The sequence below is a fragment of the Tasmannia lanceolata genome, unplaced genomic scaffold (genome assembly GCF_043159265.1).
Source record: "Tasmannia lanceolata isolate RefF3 unplaced genomic scaffold, GAP_Taslan_0.1 ptg000026l, whole genome shotgun sequence".
Taxonomy (NCBI): domain Eukaryota; kingdom Viridiplantae; phylum Streptophyta; class Magnoliopsida; order Canellales; family Winteraceae; genus Tasmannia; species Tasmannia lanceolata.
The window spans coordinates 6,612,088-6,639,552 of NW_027518703.1; the positions used below are offsets into that span (position 1 = coordinate 6,612,088).

General features: G+C 40.9%; 2 protein-coding genes and 1 pseudogene across 2 annotated transcripts; 2 read left to right on the forward strand and 1 right to left on the reverse strand.

Annotated features, from left to right (window-relative positions):
• Positions 1-4,598: 4,598 nt before the first annotated feature.
• On the reverse strand, positions 4,599-9,245 carry LOC143858519 (putative pentatricopeptide repeat-containing protein At3g15930 pseudogene; annotated as a pseudogene).
• On the forward strand, positions 7,717-10,224 carry LOC143858459 (uncharacterized). The gene is made up of 5 exons (XM_077369112.1): positions 7,717-8,774; positions 8,852-8,946; positions 9,061-9,356; positions 9,498-9,848; positions 10,012-10,224. Exons 1-5 carry the CDS (start codon positions 7,717-7,719, stop codon positions 10,222-10,224), a joined length of 2,013 nt encoding a protein of 670 aa, XP_077225227.1.
• An 8,463-nt stretch (positions 10,225-18,687) lies between these two features.
• Positions 18,688-27,343, forward strand: LOC143858642 (plastidic ATP/ADP-transporter-like). Its single transcript, XM_077369338.1, has 5 exons — positions 18,688-19,656; positions 25,629-25,898; positions 25,986-26,129; positions 26,219-26,566; positions 26,670-27,343. Exons 1-5 carry the CDS (start codon positions 18,916-18,918, stop codon positions 27,054-27,056), a joined length of 1,890 nt encoding a protein of 629 aa, XP_077225453.1. The 5' UTR covers positions 18,688-18,915; the 3' UTR covers positions 27,057-27,343.
• Positions 27,344-27,465: the final 122 nt, after the last annotated feature.

The window sequence follows — 27,465 nt, forward strand, 5'->3', positions numbered from 1 at the left end:
ACAAAGCAAAACAAATCTCATTCATGCTGAGTGGAGATTGAAAGTTCTCTATCTCTCTGTCTTTCTATTTCCAACCTCTGCTCCTTTTTTAATATATATTCTCAAAATGGGTTTCATGGATAAGTGTTTCTGGATTTTTTAAATGTTTATTCAATTTTTTATGTCCTGAAAACGTGATTCGTCATTTTCTTTAAATTGCTAAATGAATCTTCTACAAGAAAAAACATGAAAACGAACATAACCCTTTCACACGAGCCCACTCCTTTCCTTCCCTTCTCCTTGTTGAAGTACTCTGGCTAAGGTAAAGCTGGGTTGACGGGCAAGTTATTAACTCAACCAGGGCAAGATAAGACTGAATCGACTCGGGCGAGTTTTTAAACAGTACTCTAAAAGATCAAGGTCATCTAAATCTAGTAGTTTTTAAAGGATGATTTAGGCAAGGTTGGCTTTGAAAATTTTTACTGTATATCTCCCCTCCATTAGAACAACTTGAAATTGGTCAAATTGGTAAAATTTTACAAAATTTTACATAACTCAACCAAGGCACACAGCATCTTGTCGTTTAGTATTTAAGGGCTTCTAAGAGCTTTTTGAGAACTGTAAAATCCTTCTGACAGCTAGACGATAAGATGCTACGCGCATCTTATCAAAACTACACGGTATCAGAGCTACTTTGATCCATCTTCATCTCTCTCTCTCTCTCACCATCATGGCACTTCCTTCTTCCAATTCAACCACCTCCACCCCACTCACCGTGGACGCTCCGTTGGTCGAATCTCCTCTGCTAGTCGCTCCATCACAACCGTCTTTTACTCCTCTTGGCCACCTTCATCATGCGATATCCCTCAAACTAACTTGATTGCACCAATTACTTGCAATGGAAATCTAAATTCCTTCCAATCCTCAGGGCTCCTGATCTCCTTGGAACTGTCATCGAAGAATCTATCTGCCCACCAAAGTTGTACCATCTTAATCCTGCATTTCACCGTCAATACCAATTGATTCTCAGTTGGATCATATCTTCACTCACTAAAGGACCGTTATCACACATGTGGTTGGCCTCGCATCTTCATCAGCTATCTGGCACACATTGGAACAGATTTGCGCATCTTCGTCACAAGGGCACTCGCTCTAAGAATAACTATCTTCAGTATGTCAAATCATTGGCTGATAATATTACTTCGGAAGGTCATCCTATTGCTCGCTAGATTTAGCCCACATCATCCTCGTTGGACTCAGTCATGAATACAAAGCACTAGTGACCGCTCTCATTACTAAATCTGACTTGCTTTGTCTTGATAACCTGCTCTCATTACTAAATCCGACTTGCTTTGTCTTGATAACCTTCAACACATTTTCTATAGCCACGATCTACGCATGCAGATGCAATTAATGACTCTCTCTCTCTCTCTCTCTGACATTGTCTCAACAAAAGCTCATTTTGGATCCAAAGTGCTGATCTCATCTGGGAAACCTAGCAAATTGTCAGATAGAACATGGCGTGGACGAAGCCATGTCAAGGGGGTGGTCGTGGGCGTAATGTAACTTCTCGCTCCAGCTCTCCTCCCCAGTCCCACCCACCACGAATAGATTCTCATGGATGAACCATCTGCCAGCTTTGTGGACGAGCTGGCCATTCTGCGTTGACTAGCTATCATTACGACTTTGGACAACCTCCTGCTACACCTCCTCTCCTCCATCAGCGTTCTATGCTGGAAATCACCCTGGTGCACTATCTCCACCTCCGTCTGCATTATACGCGGACATCAGCCTGCTATACCAACCGTTTGTTTCTTCGACCTGTATCTACTAACCATATCTCCCCTAATTTGGCCTCTCTTCACTCTCCTTCTGAATACCTTGGCCAGGATCAAATTCGTTTTGGTGACGGTAAAGGTTTGCCTATTCTTCACTTCGATTATTCCTCTATTCCTACTACCCCTCGTGCTTTATCTTTATGTAATCAATTAGGCTCTAACAATGCTGTCTCTATTGAATTCACTCCCTCTTGTTATTTGGTTAAGGATCTGCGTACGAGGATTCCTCTTCTTCGAGGGGCGGTTACTGATGGGCTCTACAGTCTGCCATCTCCGCTGCCTCCATCTACATCTTCACATATTCATGCCTTCATAGGGGAGTGCACGACCGCTAATCTATGGCACCACCGTCTTGGTCATCCCTCGCCTCGTTTCAGCTCGCAGATTATACACCGCTTTCATCTGCTAGTCACCTATAATATGTCGCTCTCATTCAGCTCCTCTTGCCAATATGGCAAAATCCATAGACTTCCATCTGCTACCTCTAGTTCTAGATCAACTTCTCCTTTATATTTAGTTTATTTTGATGTTTGGGGCCTTTCCCCAGTACCTCCCGTGAATGGTTATAAGTACTATTTGCATTTTGTTGATGATTTTAGTAAATTCACACGGTTTTATTTCCTTCATAAGAAGCCTGGACTCTTGTCTCTCCCTTCCCCCAACAAGAGTACTTTCTCATGCAAGTGGGTATTTTGGATCAAACGTCATGCGGATGGCTCATTTGAGCATCACAAGGCATGACTTGTTGCTAAAGAATTTACCCATCAAGGAGTTGATTATGATGAGACATCTAGCACTATCATTAAACCCACTATGATAAGGACCGTTTTGAGCACATCAATATCAGCGGAGTGGCCCCCTCACCGACTTGACATACATAATGTCTTTCTTCATGGTCTTCTCCAAGAAGAAGCTTATATGGCTTAACCTCCCGGCTTCATTGACTCTCACTTTCCCTCACATTTGTGCCGTCTCCACAAAGCGATCTATGGCCTTAAGCAAGCTCCTCGTGCTTGGTACCATCGTCTTAGCAAGTACCTCCATGATCTTGGTTTCATTAACTCGCACTCTAACTCATCTCTCTTCATTTTTCACATAAGTGACATTGTCATTTTCCTTCTTGTCTAAGTGACTGGCATTATTCTCACCGGCAACAATGTGGTGGCACTTACCAAGCTCCTCCATCAATTGGGTACTGAGTTTGCTATTAAACACTTTGGCCCCTGGCCTCCACTTCTTCCTTTTCATGGAAGTTCATCCAAATTTTCAAGGCCTCTATTTCATAACTGATCTCCTTCATCGCACTCATATGGATGGCGCCAAACCTTGCTCGATGCCCATGGCCTCATCCTTGTTGCACTTATATGGATGGCGCCAAACCTTGCTCGACGCCCATGGCCTCATCCTTCAGTTATCTCGGTTCAGCAGCATGGCTCTCTCTGACGCCAATGAATATCACAGCACAGTTGGAGCTCTTCAATCACTATGTCTCACTCATCTAGACATCTCCTTCTCTGTGCATAAAGTATGCCAATTTTGTCATCGTCCTACCACTGAACATTGGGCCCCAGTCAAGAGGATTCTACGATACCTCAAGGCTACTCTTCATATGGAGCTCCTTTCCTTAGCTCTTCAAGCATTCTCAGATGCTGACTGGGTAGGATGTCCTGATGATCGCAAGTCCACTGGCGACTATTTTGTATACCTCAGTTACAGCATTATTTCTTGGATTTCCTGCAAGCAACAAACGGTTGCCTGCTCTAGCACAAAATTAGAGCATAAAGCTCTCGCAAATGCCACAGCCGAAATGTCCCGGGTACAATCACTTGTTCATGAGCTCGGTGTCCCTCAATCTCATCCTCCCATCGTATGGTATGACAACTTTGGTGCTATCTATCTCTCCGCAAATCTGGTTTTCCATGCTTGTATCAAACAAGTCGAGATTAAATTTCATTTTGTATGAGACAGGTCTGCATGTAGGAGCTTGATATCTCATTTATTTATAGCACTGATCAACTTGAGTTACACTCACCAAACCTCTTAGCACGTCGTGGTTCTTAATGTTACGGGACAAGCTCACAGTGATTTCTTCACAGTTTCACTTGCGGGGGTGGGGAGAGTGTTGAAGGGAGAGATTGACATCAATCAAAATAAGAAATTAATTGACCCCGCTCTCTCCCAAAATCTCTTTCTAAATAGGTGTACGGTCAAAATCACTTTCCAATATGGGACATCCCATATTTAACCCAATCCTCGTATACTAGGATTTTTTTTAGGGAAATGATATCTGCGCCAAGTGTTCCAATAAACATGCGCTCCATTTGTTTGCGTATCGAAACACCTTGGCGCAGATATCATTTCCGTTTTTTTAATATGGGGTATTTCATATTTGCTAAGATTCCTTGTATTCTTTGACCTTCCCAAAATGTGTACACACAATCTACTTTATACATATACTCTTCCCATGTGATAATGTTATTGAGAATTTATATGGTGGCCGACCGTTAGACAACAAGGGCAGAGAGAGAAAACTCTCCCCCCTAATTTTTGATCCAGGTCAAACCCCTTTTTTTTACTTTTTCCTTAATAAAAAATCAAGGGGTTGATATTTTCTCTCTCCGCCCTTTATATGTGAAGGGCGGCCACCATATAATTTCTCGTGATAATGGGCAATAGAGAAGGTTGCATTCTTTCTTCTAAGTACTTCTACACTGTTTATAAAAAAAAATGAAAAAAAAAAGCATGAATCACTCAAATAAGTGGGGCCCGCTGGCTATGTTTTTTTTTTCCTTGGGAAATGATACCCCCGTGATGGATAAAAATTTATCCTCAAGCAGTGAAACCATTCACACCCGTTACGTTGGAAGGTTAGAATCATCCGATTCGAGTGGATTTTCAAGCATAGCCGATCCATAGCAAGTTAGTGGCTCGGATCATTCAATAAATTTAACAAGTGGGTCCCACTTTTACTTCTACGGGTGAGGTTCCTACTTTTAGAGGCATTTTTCTTCCGCATCCATTCATATTTTTCAGTTCTAGGCCTTTGAATCTTCACAAGAAAGCCTTTACTCTTTCGACTCTTGCAAGGGTCGAGAGCAGAGCCAAAAACAAGTGCAGTTTGAGTTATCATCTGATCAACAGATTTTTGAAGGTTCTAATTTGGCAATTCAGAAAGATTGTTTTGAACAACAGTGTGTATTTTTTGTCTTTTCTATTTCGTGATCACCAATAATCCTTGCAAGAACATGATCCATTCTTAAAATGGTGGAAGCGGGTCCGATCCCTAACAATGACTTCTCTGTCATAAACTTCTGATATGATTTTCGCAGCACAGTGACAATCATTGCACATTCTTAGGTTCTTCACAATTCTAATGGTTGCCCCTGAACTCGAATCGATCAGTCCAAAAGCAATTGCCAACTTCTCACTGTGCCAATGCAGCGCATTCTCTTTCTCTTCTTCCCCTATATCAAGCAACACCTCTGATATGTTAGGCACATATCCAGCAAGCTTCAGCTCTCTATCAATCTCATCCAACTTCGAATAGATCTCACCCGATCGAGGGTGAGATCTATCTCCGGCTACAAACTCGTGGACCAAACCATTCATCTCTATCAGACTGCAGCCCGGTGTCTTTTTTATTCCCCTATCCATCATCAACCTTCGAACTTTACGAACATCCTCCCATCTATTACACGCCGCATATATATTAGACAACATGACATAAACAGCACCATTTTCGGGCTCCAAGTCAAGAAGTCGCTTGGCTGCTGTCTCGGCCAGTTCGACATTCTTATGAACTCTACAAGCACCAAGAAGAGCTCCCCAAACAATAGAATTTGCTTTCATTGGCATGTTATGTATAATCTCTAGGGCCTCTGTTAACTCCCCGGCTCGACCAAGAAGATCAACCATACATCCGTAATGTGCAACGTTAGGCACGATCCCATGGCGAGTAGTCATGGTAGAGAAAAATTCTCTTCCCTTATCTACCATGCCAGCATGAGTACAAGCACAAAGAGCACCAATGTAGGTTATTTCGTCCGGCAGTATAGAAGCTCTTTGCATTTTATAGAACAGATCAAGAGCTTCTTCTCCATGACCATTGATGGCGAGGCCAGTGATCATCGCAGTCCATGTAAACTTGTCCCTGTGAGGCATCTTTCCGAAGACCTCGATTGCATTTTCTATACTCCCACACTTTGAATACATGTCTATCAAAGCATTCCCTACAAAAACATCGGTTTTGATCTTGTTCTTATTAATGTAGACCCTTATCCATTCCCCTACTTCGAGCGCACCCAAATGGGCGCAAGCCGTGAGAATGCTGACCATTGTGAACTCATCCGGTCTGATCTTCGCTGCTTGCATCTCACGAAAAATCCCCAAAGCCTCTTTGAAACGGTTAGCTCGCAAGTACCCATCGATCATGGCGGTCCATGAGACAAAATCCCTTTCTGGCATCTGATCGAAAAACTTTCGAGCCTTGTCGATTTTCCCTGAGTTTGCAAAACCAGCAATAATGGCAGTCCATGAAACTACGTCTCGAACCTTCATATCCTCAAATAGTCTCAGAGCAACATCCATGTCCCCAAACTCAGCATACATATCAATCAACGAATTTTCGAGGATCAAATTGGGTTCGATCTTATTATCTTCAATGTAGTGATGGACCCGCTTGCCAAAATTCAAATCCTTCATCTTGGTACAAGCCGACAACACTGAAACAAGTGTAACCAATGTTGGTACCACATTATCCTCCTCCATCTTGCAAAAAAGTCTACATGATTCCTCAAACTGGTTACTCCTGTTATAACCAGAAATCATAGCATTCCAAGTAACAACATCTTGTTTAGAACTTTTATCGAACAGTTTACGAGCGGCATCGACCTTACCGCACAGAGCATATGTATGGATCAAAGCATTCTGTACAAAAACATTTGAATTGACTCCCAGCTTGATAATTTGAGAATGAAATTCCTGTCCGCAATTTAAAGCGATTTCTCGAGTAAAGGCCTTAAGCAAGAAGGGGAAGGTGTAGTTGTCAGGCTTGACGCCTTTCTCTAACATTTCTATGTAAATGGAAGCTGCAGATTTGGGTAGTTTCCGACTAGAATAGCCCCTGATCATGGTATTCCAAATGTAGATATTGGGGTCTTGAATTTCGTCGAACACAAGGCGTGCATAATCCATGTTGCCAGTTTCATGTGTGCAACAGAAGGCGATGATTCGGCTCTGTTCGAGGGTTCCGGTTCGGATCATTTGAGAGTGAATTTGTTGAAGTTCTTTCATGGTTTTACAGTTTTGCAAGAGAGAGATTGAGGGGTGTTTTATTTCAAGAGGAGGATGAAGTTGCGTGGTTGGAGAGAGATGGGTTGAAGTAAAAGAAGCCATGGTTATCATCATCTTCTTTAAATGGGTGTTGGAACGAGTTGAGATTGGGAATGGCATAAAAAAACGAAAGAGTAAAGATTTTTCATCATCTGATAGCAGTGCGAGGCAACAATTACCAGCAGATGACACATATCAAGAGGAAATTCATCATGGTCATGAAGAGCATAACAGGGGAGGAACAATCAGGCGTACCCCTGTTTGGATGGAAGATTATATTAGCAAATAGCTTAAGAGTTGTTAGTACTAATATGCTTAATTAGCCTTGGTAAGTGTCTTTAGGAAAAGAGAGGGAAAATCTTTTTGTACTGTATGTCAGAGAATAATAAACCGTTACAATACTATTATATAGGAATGTGCTGTAGATGAATGAAAATATTCTCTCATATCCCTTCCTTCTTCCTTCATCTCTTCCCCTTTTCTTCTTCTGAAACTTCTTCTCGTTAACTGGTTCTTGAAGCTTGGTTCTGAGTATTGTAACATTAGCGCTTTCACTGAGTCACCTCTAATGGCCGAAAATACCAGAGCGCAAGCCAAAATTGACGAGCAATTGAAACAAGACCAACAGCAACTCAATGATCTGCGTCTTCTCCAATCTCAGCAACATGAGGAATTAGTGAATATGATTAAGCAATTGCAGATCCGACCCAGACATCCAATTCCCAACGATCTACCAGTGATGATCATTCCTCAAGCACCGCGGAGGAAGGACTCATACCGGTCACATCAAATTTTAGCAGATTTATACGGATGGATGTTCCGAAGTTCGATGGATCGGATCCTGTCGGATGGAATTATCAAGGTTGAACAATTTTTCAATTATTACAGTACACCAGACGATCAACGTTTCACCATCGCTTCATTTCACTTGGAAAGCCCTGCTCTCTCCTGGTTTCAATGGGCGAAAGCAAACAGCATGTTGAATTCATGGAAAGGATTTCTGGAATCCATTCAATTGCGATTCGGCCCTTCCCTTTATGAAGATCACAAAGGCGCATTATCAAAACTTCATCAAACTTCATCTGTTGCAGACTACCAAACCAGGTTCGAGGATTTATCGAACAAGGTCAGTGGGTTACCTGAGTCTTTTCTCATTAGTTTCTTTGTCTCCAGGCTTAAACCAGATCTGAAACGAGAACTATTGGTTAAACAACCACATTCTCTTTTACAAGCCTTTTCATTACCTCGAATTTATGAACAAAAATATGACGATCTACGAAGATCTTGGAATACTCTGTTTCCTAAGACCACCGGAGGACCTGGGTTACTTCCAACCCTACCCACTTTTCCCGTCAAGGCGATAGCAGCCACTCCACTCCAACAAATCCCAATGAAGACTCACCAATTAACTAAAGAAGAAACGAGATCCAAACGGGGAAAAGGCCTATGTTACTATTGCGATGAGAAATTCACCCAAGGGCATGATTGTCGACGACGACTGTACCATCTTGTCGCCGTGGATGATGAAATGGATCCTTTATTAGAAGGTGCTACAGAACTGGTCGACTCTCTTCTACCAGAGGACTCACTTGACGAAAATTCAGCTGAAATTAGTTTCCAAGCCTGGTAGGACAACAAAATCCGAGCACCATACGAGTCACGGGAGTCTGCGATAATCATTCACTTCATGTCTTGATTGACAGTGGATCTACTCACAATTTAATCAAAGAGAAAGTTCCTAGAGCTCTGAATTGGCCCATTATTCCGACAACCCCATTCAAAGTGTTAATTGGAAATGGTGAGTCCTTACTCTGCAACAAACGGTGTTTGAATGTCAAAGTGACATTACAATCTCATTAGTTTTCCTTTGATTTATTCATTCTACCAATCCAAGGAGCTGATATTGTTTTAGGCATCCAATGGCTAGTGGAATTAGGCCCCATTGTCACAAATTACAAGATTTCGACAATGGAATTCAAGTGGAAAGGTCACCCAATAAAGCTCACAGGGGAGGCAGCTTTAAATCCTTACCCTCTTAAAGCTTCACATTTGAGATGCTTGACCAAGACAGATTCGATTGCCTCCTATTTCCAGTTAGTCTGCATTACCAATCAACAAGCCACATTCCTCGGAACTGAAATCGCTCAAAACAATTTTCCAGCTGATATACCAGTTGACATTTCCGCTCTTCTTCGTGAATACGCGGAAGTATTTTAGGTCCCAATCGCATTGCCTCCTCACAGAGAAATAGACCATCAAATTCATCTCATTCCAGGGTCCAGCCCTGTTAATGTCAAACCATACAGGTATCCCCACTTTCAAAAAAATGAAATTGAAAGATTGATTCAGGAGATGTTGAGTAATGGTATCATTGTTCCCAGCCATAGCCCCTACTCTTCCCCAGTTTTATTAATTAAGAAGGACAATACATGGCGGTTTTGTGTTGATTACAGAGCACTTAATTCCATCACCATCAAGGATCGATTTCCTATTCCTACGATTGATGAGTTAATGGATGAGTTACATGGTGCCATGGTTTTTTCAAAACTCGACCTTCGATCAGGCTACCATCAGATTCGAATGAGGGAAGAAGACTGTGCCAAAACTGCCTTCTGTACACATGAAGGTCATTATGAATTTGTTGTCATGCCATTTGGTCTCACAAATGCGCAATCGACATTCCAGAGCACTATGAACAAGGTATTCAAACCCTTCCTTCGACAGTTTGTCATTGTTTTTTTTTATGACATTCTAGTTTACAGCAACAACATGAATGCCCATATAGATCATTTGAAGTCTGTTTTAAACTGTTTACACACCCACAAACTATTTGCAAAATTGTCCAAGTGTCAATTTTGTCAAGACAAAATCGACTATTTGGCATTTAGTTTCAGGAACAGGCGTTCAACCAGACCCTGACAAGGTCCAAGCAATGCAAGAGTGGCCATGCCCCACTAATCTGAACCAATTAAGAAGATTCTTGGGCCTTACTGGCTATTATAGAAGATTTGTTCGGCACTATGCTACGGTGGCAGCACCCCTTACTAACCTCCTGAAGAAGGATGCGTTTAGTTGAAACTAAGAGGCCCAAGTAGCATTCGATGAACTGAAAGTGTGTATGACTCAACTTCCAGTCCTAGTGTTACCTGATTTCTCTCAAGATTTTGTTGTCGAAACGGATGCTTCTAGCATAGCTATTGGCGCCGTGTTGATGCAAGGTAAACATCCTATTGCCTATTTCAGTAAAAAAATGTCGCAAACAATGTCCTTAGCCTCTGCATATGTCAAGGAACTTTTCGCTATCACTGACGCTGTTAAAAAATGGCGCCAATACTTATTGGGTAGACACTTTGTGATCTATACAGATCACCGTAGTCTCAAAAACCTCATGGCTCAAACCATTCAAGCCCCTGAGCAACAACAATATCTCTGTAAATTGTTGGGATACAATTATTTGATCCTTTACAGGTCCGGCAAGGAGAATCACGCCGCTGATGCTCTATCACGAATAAAAGAAGCAGTCATTCCAACTCCCTCTTCCGGTGCCTCTCAAATGCAAATGGCAATCTCTCGACCTGTATTTGACATCTCCGGTCATTTACAAGTAGAGAACACCACGGATGAGGAGTTACATAAGCTACATCAACAGATCACTCAAGGCCTTGCTTCCCCTGAATTTACTGTCAAGAATGGGCTCATCTTTCATAATAAGAGATTATTCATCGGCTCTAAGTCTACCTTGCGCCATCACATCATGTATGAATTTCATAGTACGCCACATGGAGGCCACACAGGTGTCCTGCGAACCATCTTACGAATCTCTGCAAATTTCTTTTGGACTATATTGCGAAAGGATGTTAAGCAATTCGTCAAAGATTGCCTTGTTTGTCAGCAATTAAAATATTCTACTTCTCCACCAATGGGGTTACTCCAACCCTTGCCCATTCCGCACATGATATGGGAGGATCTAACCATGGATTTTGTTACTGGATTGCCAACTTCCAATGGATTCAACACTATCTTTGTCGTTGTTGATAGGCTATCAAAGTATTCGCATTTGGGAGCACACTATACCGCAACGAAAGTAGCAAAACTGTTTATAGAGATGGTAATCAAACTGCACGGCATTCCCAAATCTATTGTGTCAGACCGAGATCCCATTTTCATCAGCAAATTCTGGTCGGAGCTCTTCAAATTCAGTGGCACTTCGTTGAATCTTTCGTCGGCATATCACCCCCAGACTGATGGTCAATCAGAAGTTCTGAACCGCTGCATTGAGCAATATTTGCGAGCTTTCTCTCAAGAAAACCCCAAACACTGGCACAATTATTTGATATGGGCCGAGTATTCCTACAATACAACATTTCACACAGCCATCAAACTGACTCCTTTCGAGGCCGTCTATGGGAGACCTCCACCAGCTTTACCCTTCTACATCTCAGGATCTTCATCTATTGAAGCAGTCGACACAGAGCTGCAACAAAGGGATGACATTTTGAGGCATCTTAAAACTAACCTCATTCAAGCTCAATCAAGAATGAAATGTATGGCTGATCGAAAGCGCCTTGACAGACAATTTGAAGTAGGCAGTTGGGTTCTGTTGAAGTTACAACCATATCGGCAACATACAGTGGCTAACAGATCCTCTCAGAAGCTCAACAAAAGATTTTATGGACCTTATCAAGTTGAAGCAAGGGCTGAGAAGGTTGCATATAAGCTGAAATTACCAGAGGGCAGTAAAATCCACCCAGTTTTCCACATTTCCTTGCTCAAACTTTTTTATGGACCTACTCCCCAATCACCATGCACCTTACCAGTTCAGAGTTTCAATAACCAACCATTAATCTCACTGTTAGCCATCTTGGGTAGTCGAATTATACTCAAAGATAACCAACCAGTGAAGCAAGTACATGTCCAGTGGAAAGGACTACTTCCGGAAGACACTTCTTGGGAAAACTGGCATGACTTGCAATCGGATTACCCACAGCTAAACCTTGAGGACAAGGTTAGTTTTGAAGGGGTGGGCAATGATAGTAGTAGGAGGCAACAATTACCAGCAGATGACACAAATCAAGAGGAATTTCGTCATGGTCATGGAGAGCATAACAGGGGAGGAAGAATCAGGCGTACCCCTGTTTGGATGGAAGATTATATTAGCAAATAGCTTAAGAGTTGTTAGTACTAAAATGCTTAATTAGCTTTGGTAAGTGTCTTTAGGAAAAGAGAGGGAAAATCTTTTTGTACTGACATATGCCAGAGAATAATAAACCGTTACAATACTCTTATATAGGAATGTGCTGTAGCAGAAAAGATATGATGAATGAAAATATTCTCTCTTATCCCTTCCTTCTTCCTTAGTCTCGTCCCCTTTTCTTCTTCTGAAAGTTCTTCTCGTTAACTGGTTCTTGAAGCTTGGTTCTGAGTATTGTAACATCATCTCAGTTCTTCCCAACCCAGGGATAAAAATAATAATTTCCTCCGAAACCAAACCTCAAAACTAGGGGTGCAACTCGGGTCGTGCGGGTCGGGTTTTGGAGAACCCAACCCTACCCGAGAAATATCTCGGGTCCGGTCGGGTCGGGTTTTTTTTCGGAAAACCCACGATTCCCAAACCCGGCCCTACCCATGATAAATCTCGGGTCGGGTCGGGTTTTTTCACGTTGACGCAATTTTTTAAGGAAAATTCTTGTTTGGCAAGGCAACTCAACTCATAGAAGTAGAAATTACACTCACATTACACTTGAATCAAACAATGATGTAATTACACTCACATTACACTTGAATCAAACAATGCCGTAATCAAACAATGTTGTAATTACAATCAAACAATGCTGAATCAAACGCTTGAATCAACTCAACTCATAGAAGCAGAAATTACACTCACATACAATAACAGTGGGTGCGTGGGTTTTCACTTTTAACTTGTAATTAACAATAGAAAAAAATGTACATACTATAACTTATGTAACTCGGGTCGGGTCGGGTCGGGCCCCTTCAAACCCGGCTCGACGGCCCGACCCGACCCGAGATTCATGCGGGCTTTTGAATGCTCAACCCGGCTCGACCCGAAACCCATGAAACCTGAACCCGAACCAGGTTATTTTTGGGTCGGGTCGATGCGGGTCGGGTAAAACCCGGCTCGAGTTGCAGCCCTACTCAAAACCCTAGAGCCTAGACAACGTTTGATGCCAATCAATAATATAGCTTCGGCAATAATCTGGGCCGGGTACCCGGGTACCATAAGTGTGAGCTTTTGCTAAAAGGGTGATGATAAATTCGCACCCCTGTAGGATGATGATTCACAGCCATTTAAACACATAATTCCCGTTCAAGGGTGCGAATTATCCTATAGAGATGCGAATTTATCATTGTCCAAAAAAAAATGAATTGGAAACAATCTGAACCCGAATTCCCAAAAATGACTCCAGTTGCAAATTGTGGCCAGTGGGAAAGAGCCAAACAACCACATCATTTTAGCAATTTTTTGAGGAATGCTAAACTGAAGGGCGCTGAAGGGTGCCCTTCGAAAATCAGCCAGAAGGGCGCCCCCATTGGATCCACATCACCAAAGTGCTTGTCCCAACACAACCCGAGAAAATGCCAACCCAACCCAAGCCAAAACCGGGTTGAACCCATCAGGTTTGATTTGAGCACGACCCAAGTTGCACTCCTACATGGGGCGTAGCAGGTCATATGCTTCTTTCATTTTGTAACAAGAACAACATTAAAACGACGGTGGTTGCTAGGCTCCATAAGAGACATTTTTCTGTTGATGGGTTTCTTGATCCGACCAGCAAAGACATGTCTGACCAAATGCCATTAAGAACTTGATTGGATGATTATGGGACCTTGATCTACCAAATTCTATTCAGAACACCTTGACTGGAGCGGATTGAATAAGCTTGGAGATTTTTTATGCACTTCCCCCTTGATTATTTTGGGTTGTAATTCTATGTTTCAATTTGTTGCTTGCTCTTATTGTTGTTCCAAGCATCTCGGTTTGATTGCACAAACGCTGGCATTTATTAGAATTTCAAATGCCAATGAACGTCGATTTCTTGTTTGATTGTCATTATTGTATTGAAGTTCCATTTGACACACTAACATGTTCCAGACATTATTATTGTTTTTTTGCATATATATATATATATATATATATATATATATATATGTGGTGCCCATGTGGCACTAATGGTCCCCTCTAATAATCTTTTGACTAGTGGAAGAATAGTTGAAAAGATATTGTCTTTTGTATCTTTCTTTCTTTCTATCTCTTCCATGTCTCTCTCTTCACTCTTTATTTTGGTAATGACACTCCTACCTTTTCCACTGCTCTCTGAGAGAACTGCCTCTCAACTAAACACTACTTACCACTATTTCACTATTCTTCCGAATAAATCAAATGCGTGTCTTCTCCCTTTTGATTTCTTATCCTACTACTCTCCGAACCACCCTTACCTAACCAATTTGGTTAAAAAGGTGGTAAGACCATGCACGGGGGATTGAGCCTTCAGTTCAGTTGGTTAAATCTTTGCTCTCGAACTCTGATGTCAAAAGGTTCAACCCAGCTTACCTACCCAAAAAAAAGACCATGGGGGACGTTCGTGGCATGCCACACAAGCTACGTACAATGCATTAGTAGCAGTATTTTTTTTTTTTTTGGGGACAAAAATATTTTCAACTTTTTTGTAATGGACTACGATACGTTTAAGATTATGAACCGATTGTGAATGCCAAACCGGTTATTGGACTCGAAATTACGTTTATGTTTGAGCCCAATAAGGCACTAAAATCGCTCCATGGTTTAAAATTTTGGTTTCGGTATCGGTTTTGGGCTCTTGAAATTTTGAAATTCCGGCCGAAATCCAGCGAAACAAAGAAAAGAATATTTCATTCAATATTAAATTTCGGCCAAAATTTCAGCGAAATATTAAATTAATTAAAAAAAACAGGGGTCCGAAATTTCGGATTTGGGTTGAAATTTAAAACCATTTGTATCGTTCTCCAAGATGTGGAGAGAGAAACACAAACCCTTCTCTACAACGTGTCGGGAGGGGAGGGGCGTGAAAGGAAGGTGAGAGACGAATCTTCAACTGTAATACGTGGATGATGACGTGTCGAAACGGGCGCTGTTTTTGTCCGGAACTTCTGGAGAGACGTGTTGGGCTGCGGGACTTTGTACTTATCGAGGCATGTGACGTAGCATATTCACTTTCTAACGTGTAACCATCTGGACCATTCGTTGCGTTGCGAATCACGGGTTCGGTACTCTAATACGAAAACCATAAATTTTTTGGACTATTCAACAAGTTGAGGAACAATCCGTTTTTTGAGTAAAGTCTAAACCCTACTCTTCCTTTAAAATACTTCTTTCTAAACCAAGCACACGCAACATCTCTTTAATGAGAACTTATAAAATCACGAGAAAAAACACATCAGACTCTTAAAAAATCGATGAATGCTAAACTCAAGGGCGCCCTTCCTGTTTAGCATTATTCCTTATAAGTCTTAAATATTTAAGCACTAAATTAAATCATAAAATATGTATTTTGATTAATTATAAATGGTGAGTTATTTATACCATGAAAGAAAGGGTAACATGCATTATGCACCACTTGTTTCAACAAAATTCAACCAATTTTGAACCGAAGAACCAAACTAAACTTGTAATCTCTCATGGCCGTGGTTCGCCATCTGCTCATTTAGTCTCCTGTCCAAATTAGGCAATCTTTGAGGTATGGGTTCTCCTCGTATAGGCCTCCTCCTTTGGAGAACGGTTATCGAAACAACCATTTTAATAAAGGGAATGTAAACAAGCAATTCATAGGGTACTGTTCAGACAGTGACCGAGACTTGGATTCGTAAAGTGAAGATAATACCATAACAAAGAATTAGGGCAGTGATAAATCGACTCCTATATATCTTAAATCGACTCCCCATGTGCCTTTCTCTCTCTAGTCGATTTATCACTCCCCAAGAATTATTGTACTAACGATAAAGGCGCACGAGATATCTAAATACCCTGCACACTGAGGAGAGTTACATTACAACTATGTAATGCTAAAGCTAAACTATGCCTTGTGGTTACCGATGGGTCATAACTTATAAGATAAAAAGTAAAGAAAATGTAAAGTAAAGACGATGTGTGTGGCTAGTGCCGACTCGAAGGTTTGCGTATTATTTGGGACTTTCAGTGGAGTCACAACTTCCTTCACGGGGTCTTTTAGAATGTCTTCCTGCAAGTCTCTCCTATAATCGCCTTGTTGATTGTGCACCTACTAGGGTGATGGCTTCGTGTGACATGCGATGCTGCCCACTCTCCTTTTCATCTGTAGTGGTCTCCTATTATATGAAAACCTCCGCATTTCTTTATTACGGTTGATTTGCCTATGTCTCTTCACCCTTCACCCTGATCTTTCCTTGATCTCTGGATTGTCCTTACCGTGGCAAGATTTTGTCCTTGTAAATTGACGACGGTGTTTTGGCCAACTTCTGAAGATATCTGTGATGAAACAGATAGTAGTCAAATTGTACCCAATGTTGCTTGTTGTGAGTCGGAACAGGAAGCGGAAGAAGATCACCCCCAACAAAATAACATAGAGCTCTTCCATCAAAGAAAAACAGGATCTCCGAAATTTCAGAAGTTGAGGAAGAGTCACAGAGCTAGAAAACTTAGCCAGAAGATGAAAGACATCTTTCAATAGGGAATTTGGCGATTGTCTCTAGAGATGCACGTGTATTCTCTCTTCTTTTGCTTGTTTTGAGCTTTATTTTTAAGGGCAACATGTCCTTGGTTGTTCTGTCCCTTCCTTGGGCTTTGTCTTAAGGATGGGGGTGTGTCCTTGTTTCTTTTATTGTATCATCTTTCTTTATTTAATATTCTGATAGGAGTCCGCCTAAACCCAGCTTACCGATAAAAAAAAAAAATGGGTATATTCATATTAGTTGGAGCTCGTGGCTGCAACTAAAGCTAAAGAAACAACACTAGCTAGGGTGAATATGAACGTGCATTTGTGGGGACCCACTAAAAATGAGGTGGGGATGATAAACTCAACAGTTGGATCAGTAGACATGGCAATTGAATGCGGATTGTTGTGGGCCCCAAGATTTGTAACGTTTTGAATTCTTGAATAAAGCCATCCATGTCAGGTCTTGCATGGATGGTTGAGATTGAAGTAGACATGGCCACAAGTTAGAGGAGATATGCCCAGGAATCAACCTTTATAGTTTATACTACTAGAATATTCTACAATTCCTCATCGTGTAAACCTTTGGAAGTATTTAACTTGGGGATAGCAAGCTGGGGTTTATTTTATCAGACTTGCTATCCTCTCCGTGACCCCCTCTATCTTCAGATAAAATAATAAACTCATCCGGCAGAAACAGCTTATCAAGGAATTACTATCCTTGTGGTGAACCGCTGCAAAGGGGCTGCTTGATTTGTGGGTAGGGTAACTAAGTCAAGAATAAGTATCAGGTGGAAGCCGGGTTCTACTCATCCCCAAAATATAGCGGGTCAGATCCAACACTGATATCGATTACCCTAGAATAAGACGAAGCGGAAAAACAATGTTCCATGAGAAGAACCTTAATGTGATATTAACGTTGCAACCAAACAATGTTCCCTGAGGACCTTGATTTGGAAACGTAAGACAGAAAGCAGCCTCTGTGATTTCAAGAGGAAAGTGCACTTCTTTAACACGAAAAAAAAAAAAACTCAAATCATGTCAAACACGGATGTGTTGGTTGTATGGCAAATGCTTTGACGATTCATCCTTCACGTGATACTTATTTTTCCTTTCAAAAAATTGGACGATATTTATTGGTTAGTATCAGCTCACCACCGTCCATACAGTATTGTGTGGCAGTAAATGGAGCCATTGATCTTGTGGGCCACCAACCGTCAGCGTTATTTGGTCCCCACTAAACAAACAATCCTCACCCTTATGATCAAAAATATTTTGCCAAATAGAATTCCTAATTCTAGGGTTTCTCAAAGCCCAAGAATTTGGGTTTCTCTGAATCTTCACCCGTTGGTAATTCTCGTATTTTGATGTCCCCCATTGGCAATTTTACCTTAGAAAAAATAATGGAATAAAACTCTTGATCCAACACCAGCAACATCTTACTGTTGGAAGGGCGGTACTGTTTTGACGGTACTTGACGGTCGGACATCATATAAAAACGCTAAACGGAGATGGGAATGCCAATGTAAAAAAGGAGTTTTTATATGATGCCCGACCGTGAAAATTAGAAGGGTAGGGTTTTGGAGCAGGGTGTCAAAAACTCTGCACATTGATTTTTGATCTGGTCAAAGCATCTTGTTTGAGTTTCCACTTACATAAAAATAAAAATAAAGGAGCAGGATTTTGACATCTGCCCTTTTAATTTTCACAGTCGCCACCATATAAATTCTCATAGAAAAGAGAAAGGCATCTTTGGGTATTTTGGGTATGAGAGTCCACATTCATTTATATTTGTTGCCCTCTCGTAAGAAAGATCTTTTGTATCTATTCATCCTTTTTCGTGGCATTTCTTTGACGGTGGAAAAATCTCTTGCGCTTGTCATTGATTAGTTGACGGTGGAAAAATCTCTTGCGCTTGTCATTGTTAGTTAAGTTCTGTTTTGAGAGTTAAAACAAAACACATGCATGAAGTCTCATTTCATAGGTTCCTTTTGTTATCTTGATATAGGCAAACTTTCATCATCCCCAAATATTTTTTTTATGCTGCTCTGAGGCTTCTGGGTTTTGAAGTACTTTGAGATATGGAAGCTGCTATCCAAACCAAAGGTCTTCTATCTCTGCCTTCAAACTCCAGAACTAGAGATTTCTCTCCTTCTCAAAGGTTGAAATACCGTTTCAACAACAAAAACAATAGTCCTGTTGGTGGGTTTTCTTTTTCTGTTAATGGGTTTGTCTCTAAACCACATGGGTTTTGCCAAAAAAAGAGAAATCTGCAGATATGCAGAGCAGACTCTGCTGCTTCAACAGATGGGCAGGTTTTTATTGTTGATTCAGAGAAACCCAAGTTCTTGGGGGTTGAGGTTTTGACCTTGAGGAAGATTGTCCCACTGGGTTTGATGTTTTTCTGTATTCTCTTCAATTATACAATACTTAGGGATACAAAAGATGTTTTGGTTGTGACAGCAAAAGGGAGCAGTGCTGAGATAATACCCTTCTTGAAGACTTGGGTGAATTTGCCTATGGCTATTGGGTTTATGCTCTTATACACAAAGCTCTCAGATGTATTGTCCAAAGAGGCTCTTTTTTACTCCATAATATTCCCCTTTATTGCCTTCTTTGGGGCATTTGGTTTTGTTCTGTATCCTCTCAGCAATGTAATTCACCCAACAGCCCTTGCAGACAGGCTACTAGCAGCCCTTGGGCCTAGCTTCCTTGGGCCGGTCGCGATTTTGAGGATTTGGAGTTTCTGCTTGTTCTATGTCATGGCTGAGCTTTGGGGGAGTGTGGTGATATCAGTTTTGTTTTGGGGATTTGCCAATCAGGTAGACTTTATTTTTGAATTGATGTTCTTGTTTTAATCAGTTAAGAAATCTTACTCTCTGATGGTTTAGGTTTTAATATCTTGATATGGGTTTTTTATTTTCATTTTCTGTTAATAGTTTCTAGTTCTTCATTGATATATATGCTGCTCAATTATTTGAAAAGTTTTGTAGACATATGGTTTTTGCTTTTTAATCAGTTCATCATATTCTACTCTATTAAGGTTTAAGTTTTAAAATCTTGATATGGGTATTTTTATTTTCATTTTCTGTTAATAATTTCTAGGTCTTTATTGATATACATGCTGCTCAAAGATTGGTAAGTTCTTTAGAGATATGGGTTTTTGCTATTCCATTTTTTTTATGAAATTTACGGTTGCTTGGGTTTGAATATATTTTATTTTAGGGGTCTATGCTGTTTTTAAAATCTTCCTCTTAAATAGGGATATTGATTTCTGATTGGATGTTGATAAATACTTTCTTTACCTTTTTAGCACCCAATCTCTATTACCATTTTCCTTTTCTTCTTGTCCTGTCTGTGGTCTATTTGTCTTGGTGAATTTGCATTTCATTTCCATGAGAGGGAAGTAAAGAAATTTGTTGGGATTTCTTTCCATCTTTCTTCTACTTGGGATTATCTCCGTGATTCCACTTCTTGTAATTGGTGACATTTCTGGAGTCGAGTTAATACCGATCATTTCCTGCTTGAATCTGTGATAGTTGCTTGATCTGTTCATTAGATTTAGTAATATTAAAGTTTTTCTCGAACATCTATTTTCTTATTTATTGGCAGATTTTAAGCATGATCTTAATTATGTAACACGTTGTTTATGTTAGAGTTTGCTTGAACCTGCAATTTTCTGTTGGAAAATTTGTTGAGGGTATTGTTGATGATAGAAAACAGAAACTTGTTGCTTCAAGGCGTGATATCACTTTCCTTAAGACAAGATTCGCCCCCACTAGTAGTGTGCAAAGGGGATCCGCGAATTGCCTCCAAGATACAATGAAGCCTAGTAGGGAAGCCCTACTAATGTTTGATGACGCGTAGCACTAGCGGAATCAAACCCGAAATGCCCTTCCGAAATTTCAAGCCTTAGAGAAATCTCTAGATTCTGTTTCTGCAGAAAAACAGTATCTAGAACAGTAAACAAAAGAAAAACAGTATGTAGAAATACTTGGGGATTTTTGTAGGAGTGTAGAAGAGAGTGTAAAATCAGTCAGAATTGCCAATTCGATTTCTATATTAAATGACTGAAGTTTGCACATTTTTTATAGACCATCTGGTGACTTTTCAGTGTGAAAAACACCTCTACAGGGCACCTTTCCAGAATGTTTGAAATCTGACCGTTAGATCGCACCCATTGATATTGAATGGTCCTGATCGATTCTAGAGGTGACTGTTGGTTTGAGTAAAACCTCTCTCCAACCCAGTCATCGTTAGATCAACCATCTATGGTGTGGATCGCACCCCCTTGGCACATGACCGTTGGGGGAAGGGACACAACCCATTTGATCACACCCTTTGACCGTTGGAGTCATGGGCCCGTTGGGCCGACCGTTAGGCCCGAACCGAAGCCCAACCCAACTGAACCATTCGGCTTGATGGGCCTGCGAACCATTTGACCCACCCATCCGACCGGTCCACCTTCATCTTGATCCAACAGTGCAGATCAAATCTGGAAAAATTAAAGGCTCCAATCGCTCCCCGCGACGTTGCGTACGTGCGAAGTGCAAAGTGCGCCTAAAAAAGAGCCACTATGCGCCCTATAGCCCATTGCCCACGCCGCGCGCGCGCGTGTGCGAACGGTGCGTTGCACCGTCCCGCGGGTCCAACCATGGGTTCAACCCAATGTGCAATCAACAAGATTTAGAAAAGGTAGTGCTTTATAAGCCCTTCTCTTTCTTTTCTCTCATCCGATGTGGGACTATCTTTTCAACTACACTTCTACATCCTTTTGTAAAAGCAAATATTTCCAAGAAAACATTTTCTTTTTCCCAAACGCTTTTGATAAAATATTTTCCAAAACACTAAAACATGTAATATACATGATTTTGAAAATGCAAAATCACTAACTTTTTCTTCATTCCTGTTGGATTTTCAGCATGAGTATTCTTAATTATGTAACACTTCTATCTTTATCTTGCTTATTGTTGAATGGGTATTTGATCATATTTCTAATCTGTATCGATCCAAGAATGTCTACTTCTTTACACGTGCCGCTACAATTTGTCAGATGTTTCTCCTGCCACAATAATAAACTTGTCTTTTCTTATTACAAGGGTTACTTTTTTTTTTTTTTTTTCATTCTGAGTATATAGGTCCTACACCTTTTACATTTCTTTGACTCTATTTGTTCGGGGCTAAAAGTTTCTTACATGACCAATCACAGCTCCATAATCCATTGCATGGTTTTTACTTGTCACTGTTGGACTTTCATGGCAAATCCTTTTTTTTAGAGTCGGTGGACCTGGTAGGAAGTTTCCCAGCTTATATTGTCCTTGTTATCATCTTTTCCCTACCCTGCATGCAGAAAATCCCCATTGATGAACTGCTAGTTGGAACTACAGTGTAAATTGAGTTGATGCTTCCTATGGCCAACTTTCTCTGTATTGAAACATCAATGTTCTGAACTTGTGACTGGTTTGAAGATTGAGTTTTTATACTATCTGCTAATGGAATCCTATTTGAGGGCTTTGCTGAATCAGATAATATCCATCCAAGTATAACTAGCAGAATATGCATTAACAGCAAACTGAGGACTTCTACATTCAAACATCTCACTTTCACTTGAGTTCGTCATGGGTGCATCACGTCTTTCTGTAAAATGGTATACGTACCAGTTGAGTGTCTTGCTCACTTCATTGGAGATATGGGCTAAATGGTTTACTTGTGTTCCACATAATTTCAGAATCATAATTGGTCTGTGATTTTATCAAGGATCTTCAAATTATAGGATGTGGAGCAAATGCATGCACGCGCGCGCACACACACACACACACACACACACATTCACACATGATTTATCTAGCAACCCATGGAGGCACCTTAAATTTTATTGATAAGAAGCATCTCTCTTCCTTGCTTTATTGTGTAATAGGTACATAACTACTGCATCCAATTATTAAAATCAGAGGACGGCTAGGCTGCCCGTCACTGTCGAGATAATGCGAACGATCAATTTTTGGGTTCCATACAGAGACAAGTGCGGACTTGAGACTGTTGATCTTGTAGAAGATCATATGGTCTTTGTCCCATTCTGAATGGACATCCCATGCATAAGATAGAGGACCCAAAAAAAAAAAATCAACAGTTTAGGTTTTATTGCCAGACCCTGAATGAGGCTTGATGGATGAAGGGCCCAAGATCATCTAATCAAGGTGTTCTCTATGGCATTTGTCTGGATTTGTGATTGCCAGGTGGATCAATGGATCCGATCACGTCCATGTGGCATCCATAGGGTGCAAAAATGGACGTTAGGAAGGAGCCCATATTTTTAGCCCTTTTCTTAAAATTAAGGATAGTTTGCTGTTCGACATACAAGTTCAAAGTATCAACCACTTTAAATAATTTATGTATAAAATGTTTTTGCACCCAAGTGATGAGATCTCTCTATTTCTCTCTCTTTTGAATGGTAAAAATTTTATTACAGAATGGGTGACGCTCAATGACCGTGGTGGTCAAATACACCAAAGACATCAAAGAAAGAAACTACAAAGGATAGTTAGGCACAAACTAAAGCCTGAAAGACCAACAGCTGAAACAAAACTCAGAAGGGATGGTCAAGCAAAATAGCTGTCTGCATTGAGACCCCTGGTCAATAGGATCAGCTAATCTCCAAGGATATCTGACGTGGTCTGTCAACCATCTATTCACACTAAGAGAGTCACCTTCAATAACGAGCTGGTCCATCAGAATTTGATCCGACAACCCGATCCTATATAGAAGCCCCTGCACCTTTGCTTCGGTAGAACCCTTAACATAAGGATTTTGCCCTTCATAATAGAGGACTATATTTCCCTCATATCAGAAATCTGAAGATCAATATCAATCTGTTCACGAGTTGAATCTTGTGCTATGGCATGGAATCATGAAAGATGGGTATGCTTATATGCCTTGTAATTTTGGAGAGCATTGTTGCATGATTGCATGAATAAGAGAAAATTGAGATTGGTTAAATGAATAATAAATAGATTCTGGTTGATTGAATGAATTAGCATGCTGCACTTGATCCTTTTAGGTGCTTCAATGCTATAGTTTCAAACATAGTTTTGAAACTCCCCTGCGTCCGCGTTGACTTCCTTTTACCTTGGCTGTGTTCCGCGTTGCGCCGCATCCGCATTCTGCGTTTTGCTCTACAGAGTCAATAAAATTCCTTTGACTGTCCTGAATTATGACTGCGTCAACCGAGTACTCTGCCGCGTCAATCGCTTTCTTGGCCGCGTCTGCGTTTTTGTACACTGGTTTCAAATGAATGGGCTCTCAGGATAAAAGGAGGAAAGCATTGCGCTATAGTCTAAGCCCAGTGCAAAAACTAGTGGGTGACATATTTAACTTCATGACTTTGAGTTGCTAGGATACTGACTCTAAACCCCTATATCTTCTTTTTCTAAAATAGCTTTTGCTTACAAAAAAATGATTTACTACATTATATAGGAATATGCATGTAAGGTGGTTACTTATGCCCCTCGGATCATCAACTGATCCAAGCACCTTCATGCGCATGATGATTCAAGCACTCTCTCATCTCTTAGGAAAATTTGTAATGTTTTCTTTTGAGGATATCCGCACGTGAATCAAAAGTGTAGAGGAGATCACCATCGACAAATCATGAACTTTCTTTGATGTACAAAGTGCTTTTTCACAAAAAATTTGACGAGAAATGAGAGGTAAAAAATGGCCAACGAGGCCTAGACCTAATCCTGGACGAAGAACAAACTGAAGACTCGTCTTCCACATCTCGACGATGGAGCGGAAGATGTGGCTCTGCCGGAAGAGGATGAGAACTATAATGGAGGGATATGAGATGTGCAACGTAACGGATAAGGGAGAAGAGATGTCTTTTTTTGGATACCCTGTGATTTGCCCTTCCATTCGCCAAAGAATCCACCTCATTATGAATATGAGAGACCTGTAAAAAATTTTAGTGAATTTCTTTCCAACCTTAATTAAGCTTGTCATCAGGCATAGGAGTGCACGAGACTCTTTCTCTAATTCAGGCATTTATACTCAACCCATTCCTTACTAGATAGAAAGGGAGTATATAGAATTGCAGTGTGTCTTGGAGCATGATTTTATGGTGCTTAAGTTGATCCTATGCAAGGGGTTTATAAGGAAACATAAGGCCATGGTAGTTATCTGTTGAGGGAGTGGACCCTAGCTTGTAGTGCTTTTAAGCATAAGTTCCAAGCTTAATGGGTCTTATGGAGTTCTCTCTTCAAAGACAAGAGTTGTGGCTCTGAAACATCATTTCTTTAAAACAACTCCAGTCCAAAATGGAGGTCTGCATTTCTAGACCACATCTTGACAAACTCTTTTCGTTCCCACTGTTACTTTTGTTAGAGTATAAAAGATAAATAATGCCTTTCTCCAATAGCTTAAGCTTTTGGAGAAGTTGGCAAGTTAACATGGTATCAGAGCCAAAGGTCTCGAGTTCAAACCTCCCGGATAGCAAAAATCCATATGCGATGGTCGGCCCAAAGTGGGACCACATTTGCCACGTGTTTGCCAAGTGGGCCACACGTGCGGGCAGTGTTAAAGTATAAAAGATAAATAACGCCTTTCTCCAACAGCTTAAGCTTTTGGAGAAGTTGGCAAGTTAACAACTTTATTTCATTTTTTGTACAAAATTTATGAGTTGGAATTCTACAACAAAATTACTTCTGAATGTGACCGTTCTTTTTCCCAACCTTTCTCTGCAATCCTAATTAATCTCTGTATGTTATCTTTGGTTGTAACGGTATTCCTTCTGCTGCAGATAACTACTGTTGATGAAGCAAAACAATTCTATCCCCTATTTGGCCTTGGAGCAAATGTCGCCCTTATCTTTTCAGGCCGCACAGTAAAGTACTTCTCTAATATGCGCAAGAGTTTGGGCCCAGGGGTCGACGGTTGGGCAATTTCCCTCAAAGGAATGATGAGCATTGTGGTACTGCTGGGACTTGTAATCTGTGCAATCTACTGGGGAGTGAATACCTTTGTTTTGAGGGGCACCTCTCTTCCAAAACAACCCAGTCGTAAGAAGAAGGTAGGCCTCTGGAAGGATCATTTCAAACTTTTTCTATTAGCCCTCCTCTTTTTGTTTCTCATCATATAAAAGTAAATTACGTTGTAGGAAAAACCCAAACTAGGCTTGAAGGAAAGCTTGAAGTTCTTAATCTCTTCGAGATACGTCAGGGATCTTGCCATGTTGGTGGTTGCATATGGTATTAGCATCAACCTTGTTGAGGTCACGTGGAAATCAAAGCTCAAGGCTCAGGTAAGGAAATTGCCTCAATCGAATCTTTACCTTACCCATCTGCGACCACTTCCAATCCTTAACAACCTTTTCTTTTCTTCATATTGCAGTTTCCAAGCCCAAACGAATACTCATCCTTTATGGGTGATTTTTCAACAGCCACCGGGATTGCAACATTCATAATGATGCTTTTAAGCCGAGTGATACTTCGCAAGTATGGATGGGGAGTTGCTGCCATGATCACACCCACAGTGTTACTCCTTACCGGAGTAGGATTCTTCTCTCTGATTTTGTTTGGCGAGCCACTGGCCCCCTTACTCGGGAGTATTGGGATCACTCCTCTACTTGCAGCCGTTTACGTGGGTGCTCTGCAGAACATTTTCAGTAAGAGTGCAAAATACAGCTTATTTGACCCTTGCAAAGAAATGGCTTATATCCCCTTGGATGAAGATACAAAGGTCAGGAGTTAATACATCCTACATTCATTGTTCATACTCAATTCTACCTCCATCCCTTTTATCATATTGCCAAATAATTCATTTGGTTTCAATCTGTTTCCAGGTAAAAGGGAAGGCCGCCATTGATGTTGTCTGCAACCCTTTGGGAAAGTCTGGTGGTGCTTTGATTCAGCAGTTCATGATTTTGACATTTGGGTCGCTCGCAAATTCGACTCCCTACCTTGGAGGAATACTATTGGTGATTGTTCTTGTATGGTTAGGTGCGGCAAGGTCTCTGGATTCCCAGTTCTCTGCCTTGGCTAAGGAAGATCTTCTGCAGGAGAAAGAGGCAAAAATGGCTGTTAAGAAAGCGGCAGTGGAGGTCTCCTCTGTAAAAGAAGAGGCTACTAATGGATCAGTTGCGAGTGAGAAAAATTCATTCAATGGGTCGCCACTGAAAGAGCCAGCAGCTGAAGGGCCTGAAGTTTCATCCGGGAGCCCAAACCAATAAATTCTTTTTATTTTCTGCGGGTGAAAATTACAATGCTGATAGGAATGATCAGAAGTTTTCTTGGTGAGTTACTGGTACAAAATTGTGCTCTACGGATTGAAATAACAAGCAGAGACAGGTCTGTCTCTGATGAGTTGTTCCTTTCTTTTTTTAGTTGATAATTATACAATGCCCTACTGAACATTTGCTGGGATTCTGGTCTCTTGGGCAAATACATGGAGGTCATTTGTTTGAATAGTTATAAAAGCACATCTTTTCATAGGCAATGAATATGCTAGTGTTTGAAATTTTTGTCAAAAGGAGAAACTCAAATTAAACTCTCTAAACTGAAATAAATCCAGATGAAATAAGCCAGTATATCCAATTTGAATAAGACTTTGTGCGGGAATGCCTATCTGGAGACACTCTC

Coding starts and splice junctions, on each gene's coding strand:
- LOC143858459 (XM_077369112.1), top strand. CDS start 7,717: ATGGCCGAAAATACCAGAGCGCAAGCCAAAATTGACGAGCAATTGAAA. Junction 9,357..9,497: donor TTCTTCGTGAATACGCGGAA/GTATTTTAGGTC, acceptor AGATTGATTCAG/GAGATGTTGAGTAATGGTAT. Junction 9,849..10,011: donor TCCAGAGCACTATGAACAAG/GTATTCAAACCC, acceptor AATTTTGTCAAG/ACAAAATCGACTATTTGGCA.
- LOC143858642 (XM_077369338.1), top strand. CDS start 18,916: ATGGAAGCTGCTATCCAAACCAAAGGTCTTCTATCTCTGCCTTCAAAC. Junction 19,657..25,628: donor TTTGGGGATTTGCCAATCAG/GTAGACTTTATT, acceptor CTTCTGCTGCAG/ATAACTACTGTTGATGAAGC. Junction 25,899..25,985: donor AACCCAGTCGTAAGAAGAAG/GTAGGCCTCTGG, acceptor ATTACGTTGTAG/GAAAAACCCAAACTAGGCTT.